The 7,902-nt window shown below is 40.6% G+C and overlaps 1 protein-coding gene across 3 annotated transcripts in view; it reads left to right on the top strand.

Moving 5' to 3' along the window:
* The window catches only part of unc5cb (unc-5 netrin receptor Cb), a 120,187-nt gene that overhangs the window by 65,894 nt on the left and 46,391 nt on the right, over positions 1 to 7,902 (top strand). For all 3 annotated transcript variants that reach the window (XM_032540373.1, XM_032540374.1, XM_032540375.1), the window contains exon 2: positions 2,245 to 2,475. In XM_032540373.1, the coding sequence (XP_032396264.1) occupies positions 2,245 to 2,475 (231 nt within the window). The remainder of the gene's footprint in view (positions 1 to 2,244; positions 2,476 to 7,902) is intronic.

Raw genomic sequence — 7,902 nt, forward strand, 5'->3', positions numbered from 1 at the left:
ATGATTGGAAGGAGTGAGGGTCTTTCATTTTATCGTTTGGTGTCTTTTTTTCATTTCTGGGCTCATTTTTCACTGGAGGGCTAGTTCTATTCACTTGAATTTATTATTTCTCACACTGAGGAAGTTGATGAATTCGAATATCTGTGAGCAAGTTTGTGTGCGCCTCTGTGCGCATTAATGCTTGCGCGAGTGTATGTGTGTGAGCATGTGAGGCGCGCGTCTCTCTCTCTGTGTAAGGGAACAACGCTTTCATGGCTGTTTCAGATCTCTCTGCCTCACAGTTCGACAGAGCGAAGGAGCCAGGAGGGAGAGAGAGATGTAGAGATAATGGGAATGGAGGGTGAAAGAAGGCTAACACAATCTTTAATGAGTTTCCTTGGCTCTCTTTGCCTGTTTCTGGGTCATGGTCCCCTGGCTAAGGATGTGGGTGGACTGACGACTATAGAGCAGAAAAGAACAGACTAAGCTAAGGTCTGCTGAAGTAGATTTCTACATTAAACGTTGTCACCTTCATAAAGACATGAACGATGATAAGCTCAACAATGTTTCAGCGTTTTTTGTTTGATCAGAGAGCAAAAGAAAGTTGATCAAAACAGCCAATGATCATGATCATCATTGCACCCAAACTGTGTAAGGAGACGGTTAATCGTAAAGGTCAGAGGACACTTAGAGTTTTACTGCCTCTGCTCAATTAGCAGCCGATTACAAGCCAGAGAGAAGTTGGAACTTTTTCTGTTAAGATCACACACTTACAAACACTCTAAAAGAGAACTTAGCATCATACCCCGAAACACAAACACTTTCATAACAGTACACAGACAAACCCTCCTCCCTCGTCGTGGTGAGGATGACTTTGGTCATTTTCTGATTGGCTCCCCATACCCTTTCATTTCCGAGCAATCAACTTCAATCTCTGGCAGGTATGGAGGGAAAGATAACATTAGAGAGACATCGTGGGGAGATATCTGCTCAGCCGAGACATTATTTAGTGCCCCCAAAGCATGCAGGAGGCAACCTCTGTCAGACAACAAGGCTCCAGCGTGTCCACACAGGACAGAGAGGCGGGGAGATAGAAGGACATGGAAGAATTACTGATGGCTGATAAAGTCTTTTGTTATCTGAACAGTCTGCCTTCCTGTTTCTGTTCTCCTGTGCTATGTTTCTGTCTGTCTGCCCAACTTCATTTCGATGTCTCAATCTATGTCTGTCTGGCTGAGTTACTTTCACCGTCTCTCTCTGTTCTCTCTCTCTCTCTCTCGCTCTCACCTTCTGTTTCCCACTGTATCTCTGTCTCTATTACTTTGCCTTCTTTCTTTCACACTTGTGAATAATTGATGTCTACCGGTTCAATGGTAAGAATAGAACAGTTCTGGAGGTGACAAATGGGGTGGCGAATAGGCTTCATCCTCCTCTCTTCAAAGAGTTAGAAAGTTAGCCGTGCTCGCTTGTGGGCGTGTATGCCCATATATTTGTGTGCCTGCAATGTTTTGTGGCACTGTGATCACTTGTTCATGTTTGTGTGTGAGTGAGAGCACACACACATGCAGTTGTGTGTATGTGATTTAAGACAAGGAGATGAAAGGGAGTTGTAATTACAGGGAAGCATATCTGTCTACTGCAGAAGTATCCGAGGAATGGCACAAACTGGGCCAAAAGCCTGAGGTCATTAGATCTGCTGCATGTGTATGTGCATGCATGCATGTGTCTGTAAGCTAATGTGTGTGTGTGTGTGTGTGTGTGTGTGTGTGTGTGTGTGAGATAGACAAAAGCAAAGAGAAAGAGTGGGAGCAAGAGAGAAAATGGGAGAGAGATCAGCTTATAACTTCAGTTCCTCAGAGTCAACCTCTGAACTCTGCTTCTCATTATTGGCTCTGCCTCTCTCGTTTCTCAGCCGTAGCTGGTTGTGGTTAGACCAAGCAAAGGCCCGGTTTCTGTAAATCCATGCAGCCTTATTGCCTGAGAGGAATCCCAGAATTTCCTGCACTCTAAAATACACTTGTGTAAACATTCCAAAATATCAAATGATAGGGATTTCTCTGTGTGCTGTGCGAATGGATAATCCCATGCAAAGACTGTGGTTATAATACACTGTCCCACTGTCTCTTGTCTGCTTTCCCTTCTCTCACAACCCATCCTTTCTCTCTCTTTCTGGGGCTTTCTGCCTCTGTTTTCAACCTCTCCTTCCCTTCCTCTTTCTTTTTATCTGTTCCTCCCTCCCTCTGTCTACTTGCCTTCTTTTCACAGTTGAGGATGAATTCATTGGGCTCGGTGATCTGCCAGAAACCTTCCCTTCAGACCCCCCCGAGCCACTCCCTGTGTTTTTGATGGAACCCGAGGAGGCTTACATAGTCAAGAACAAGCCAGTCAACCTGTACTGCAAGGCCACGCCCGCCACCCAGATCTACTTCAAGTGTAACAGCGAGTGGGTTCACCAGAAGGAGCACACTGTGGAGGAGCGGGTTGACGAGAACTCTGGTCAGTATAATAAATCATCAGCATATATATTCAAATGTGGATCTAAATCAACTGTCTCATAAAAAATATATTTATATGTAACATATGTATATGTTTTTGGAGTTTTTGTATCAATATAACGAGGGGAAATTAATAATGAACACTAATTCATGTCTTCATGTTTATGTTTTTAGAAAATCAAAGCAGTTGGTTAAGGAATAATAAAAGATTGTTCTATTTTTTAGTAGTATGACACAGGATGCATGTATTGCTTTGTAAGTCTAAACATTCACCCCAACTTCCACCCTATGACTTCTGTACTAATAGATCACACTTCCTGGACTGGCAAAAACGTTGCCTGACATCATTATTTAGGTATTAATTAGTAGAATGCTCATATTTTGTAGGAGGTATGGTAAATCAAAACATGCACAAACATATACATAATGTTTGTCTGCTAATCACTCTTGCTGGCCAGTTTATTTGATCAATGAGTGGCTATGCCTTATCTGTAGAAAAGACTGAATGAGGATATCTTTCTTTTTTTGGGGCATGCAAGCACAACAAATTGTGATATGTGTGCCTTTCGGTGTGTAGTGTGTGTTTATGTACAGGTTTGTACAAATCTAGAGGAAGCAGAGGTAACAAAGCTCTAGCAGGGTTGTTTTCAATAGAATTCAGCCCCTGAAGGCACCAGAGCCATTACACACAACAGGCCAGCAATGATTGGCTGCATTCAACTGCTGTATTGGAAATTGAGTTCTTTCTGTCGCCCACAGGTACCAATCACATTGCATTTACCCTTTTCATCCCACTGTTTTGCCACACACACGTCTGCATGCTCACACACAGACACACCAACAGCTGTTCCTTCACTTACATTTGAATCTTTAGGCACGTAAGAACACACTTACATGCACTTAAAGGATCAGCAAGTGTTCTGTTGCATGCTGTATCTGAGGTATTTTATGAAAAATACCTTGCAAGTGCTTTTTACATTGTTGTAAGCACAGGTACAAGATACAAAAGTAGATACACCGATACAATGTAGCAGCCAATGCACATATAAAAGGAGTATTGGAAACTGAAATCCTTTTGACCTAGTGTACTGTAGGAAGAATACACAGATCTGAGGATGTGTTTCATGGTTATGATTATGACAAAGGAGATGGTAAAGGTATCAGTGGCTCTTAGCCTTTGTGTCAGAAGGTTTTGTGCTAAAAGTATCAACATGGAAAACAACCCACACATCACACACACACCTACTGTACACAGCCGTATCCACAGGCTATTTACTGCACAGATATTCATTCATTTATGCCCCTGCGCCCCACACACAAACACACACAACACACACACAACACCGCTAGGGCCCAGTGGATGTGTGCAGTCTCTCTCAACCCACTCCATTGCGCTCTGATTTCCCCAGATTGACAGAAAAGGAACACCGATAGAAACTGGCCTGCCTGGTCAATACCACTGATAGTGTAGCCTGAAGAAATTGGATCTCTCCCCTCCTCTCTCCCCACCCCGTGTTTCTCTTTTTCTTTCGTCCTCTCTCTTTGTATTATTTTCATGTTGACGAGAACTTATGATCTTATGAAAATAAGATGAACTGAGAGATAATGAGACTAAAAGAGTGCAAGAGACTGAGAGAGAGTGAGGACAAAAAGTGCAAATGGTGGTGTTCACTTAGGCTAAAGGTTCCATTGATCTCTATCCAGATGTTTGACATGTTCATATGACAATTAGGTGCTGTCCACTTCATATCCATGCACACGAACAACACAGCTATTAGTTTGTGTGTGTGTGTTGCATGTGTTTGGCACTTGAAAACACAATAACAGTACAGTAGGGTTGGGCGATGGAAGTTTAAATCTCTCAAGTAAGTGTCTTGATACAGTACTTTTGTCTCATCAAGGGTAAAATATAGTGCAAATAAAAAGCATTCACCCTCTTTGGAAGTCATTGTGTTTTATTGTCTTACACCATTAAGTCAAAGTAGTTTTTTTTTTTTTATACAGCAAAACCTGCACCATTAAGACAAAAGAACACAAGCAAGAACACAATGTTAAATGCTGCATGAACTAAATACAGACTTGAAGGGGTCAATAATTATTGAAACCAGTATTTTTTATTTCAAGTTTTGTAGTTAATTTAGATAACTTTTTAGATATCTGTTTTTAATTTGACATTAAAGGCTCTTCTTTGGTGATCAGAAAAGCCGCATTGAATCTACTTTGCTTCAATGTTGTATCACAATAAAACATGAAAACTTGGGTGGGTTAATACTTTTTATAGGCAGTGTATGACACAAATAAGTATAATTTATATAATATTTACGTCATAACAACTACCTCCTGCTGAAGGCACAATTTGTGGGGCATTAATAGTTGCAATGTAATCAGCAATAGGGGGCATGATTCACTGATAGCCTTTCTCTGCACAATGTTCTTCACAGGGTGAAATAACTCACCTGCAGCTCTCTACTGCGGCTTTCCACGAGACATGACGCAGGTTTATTTCCTGGCTAAAGGCTTTCTAATCAAACGGATGTGACACGCAGTGGGCCATATGTAGCGCAAGTGACATACAAAAAAAACAGCAAAAAAGAAAACTTTTGTGAAGTTCAACTTGAGAGCAGAACCATTCTGACCTGAACTGAGACTAGTTTTGCGTGAAATAATGCAGATGCACACGATAAAAAGCCATACCTTCAGACTACATGTATAAAATGTGACTTAGCAGGAGGCAGCAATGAAACAAGGGGTGAGAAGGAACAAAGCGTAATGGTAATTTTGAGAAATGGCCTTCTCCCCAGTGATGATTTAGCTTTAGACACTCACTCTGCTGTCACCTGAACAGTGTAGCATTTACCTTCCAGTGTTGAGGGCAGGTTGAAGTCCGTTCTGAGCAAAAGGAGCATTGATCTGAGAGAATGCAAATTAATTATAAGTAGGAACAGCTAGTGTAATATACACTGGAGACAGATTGTCGCTCTATCTGAGATATGAGTTAGAAGATCAAACAGGAGTACTCTTCATCTGGCCAGATAATGAGAGCATTTACCCCCCTCCCTCCTCCTTCAATGGTCAATGCCTCCTTCTGCCTGACTGGACTGATCAATAATGATAGCCAGTGCTAACACTAAGGAGCTAGGCTGGCTCACTTTAATGACCACATTAATAATGAATAATCTCCAACGAGGCACACTTCCTCAGCCTATTAATGGGACCGATTGTAGAATCATTTCTACTACTAATGGCCACATTGACATGTGTGAAGTAGCCCCTCACCGCCGGTCCTGACACGGGCCACACTTACCTTGACCCTCTTGATTGCAAATTGAGTGAAAGTCTGTCTGTTTTGTTGTTCTCCTTGTAATGCTATACAGTGTACTAAGAGCTGCTAGCTGAGCAAACACATGAAGTCACTGGATGAGGTCAGCAAGCTCAGTTCAGAGCCCTGCTCTTTTGCTAGAGTGATCCTTCTGTTGAAGTGCAATTTTATTCCTGCTTTAGTTATAGCCATGAAGTCATGAATTACTATTAAAGTAGACTTAAAGCTAGTCATCATCGTCACTTGAGGCTATCTTATGGTACAGAGGGCTTATTCTAACAATATCAAACAAATAATTCACCACTGTTGAACATTCATCAAAAACGGTCTGGAGCACAGACAGAAATTAACAGTTTCTGGCGTGTGTTGTACACCCTCTGAGAATTAATATAATGTTATTGTTTCCACTATTGATTTCCCCTTTCTTACTGTGTGTGTGATGTTCACACATCCATCCTTAACATCATCAAACTAACAGTACACATCTTCCCACAAAACACTGGCATACAGTACAGACAACCACAGACACACACCCTTTGACGCATGTGGACACACACAAACAGTAAATGCAGAAGCAAATGCACACACAACAGACGCGGCTGTTCTTCTGCCAGTCAACACACTGTGTAAATTTTACATGAGAGCTAATCTGGTGTGTGGGATGCCACTCTGCTTGGTGTATGTGCCAGAGCAATGAGGCTGTGTGAATGCCCTGAACCTGAAATAAAATGGCATGTTCATTTTTTAACCATCCAGTCTTTTTGCATTTTTCATTCAACCAGAAATTCAGATACGTACTGCGTAAACCTACTTCAACTGAACAGATCTTGAGCTTTTGTACAAAATTTGCTCATCCAGAAGAATGGTATAATGGTAATGGTCAAATACATACAAAAGTAAGACATTAGGGTTCCTTTTCCATTGTAACAGCAGTTATAATCATTTGTATGCTTTGTGGACTCTTTCCTGTCACAATGTCTTTATCATGCAAACTAAACTAAATGTAATGTTTGGGCAATTAAATCAACAAAGAAATTATCATATTTTCCTAAGATCAAGGTAAAAGGTAATAATTTTCAAACAGATCATTGCCTTGCTACCATTTTCTTGATAAATCTTTTGCAGTATGAGTGAGCATACACAATATTACCTTTTTCAAATTTCAATTTTAGATTACTGGCAAAGGTTCACAGTGTGTCTCAGAAAGGTCTATTTGATCCCTAGTTCAGCAGGTAGTGAATCACAATATAATGAATTAGATTTCAGGCACAGATTAGGTTACTTATTGAATGAACATTGGGACACGATGAGTTATCTGTGACACAATTTCAAGGCAACCTTATGATAATGATGTCACATCAACAACACACAACCTCTCTTGCGTAAGCCCAGTTAAAAAAGAAATACATAACATGAAATATACAGTATGTAGCTCGAACTATTGTTTAATTTGCTTGCCACAGGGCCATTTTTACAGAAGCATAGTTTTATAACCAGCATAAAAAACACAGCTGCAGCTAATGAAAACATTTAATTAAGCTAAGTTTAAAATGTCTTAATACTTAGTTTAATTAGCTGCTGTTATCTCCAGTAGGTGATTTAAGGGGGGATGCCACCCCCCTTGTTATCAAAATGACCAAAATACATTCCTCCTGTTAACCTGCCATCCCCCCTCTCCATCCTCAAGTGGCAGCGAGATTGCAACGGCAGAGGGCTTTTGTTGTTGAATATGTTAGTCTAATTTGCTTAACTAACTAACTAACTAATTAACTCATTGAGCCTTTATATGACTGCAGTTTGTGCAAGTTAGTCTCTATGATCCTGGGCCATGGTTCTGAAATATCAGTAGCCTAACTATGTATTGCTAAATCCTTGATGCTGTCCGTGGTGCTGAAGTAGTAGACGTTTTTCTGTCACTTTCGTCTTGGCTCTATATTCTTCAAGTTCAAGTTCAAGTTTATTGTCATATGCACCTTATTACAGCGTACCACAGCAATGAAATACAGTATGCCTTATTGCTCTCTCTCAGCACCAGTCAATAGTAACAGTTATAATAACAATAATAATAATAATATAAAAACAAAACCATTAAACCACCACAATAAACAG

This window comes from Etheostoma spectabile, chromosome 16 (assembly GCF_008692095.1).
Source record: "Etheostoma spectabile isolate EspeVRDwgs_2016 chromosome 16, UIUC_Espe_1.0, whole genome shotgun sequence".
In the NCBI taxonomy this organism is placed as follows: Eukaryota; Metazoa; Chordata; class Actinopteri; order Perciformes; family Percidae; genus Etheostoma; species Etheostoma spectabile.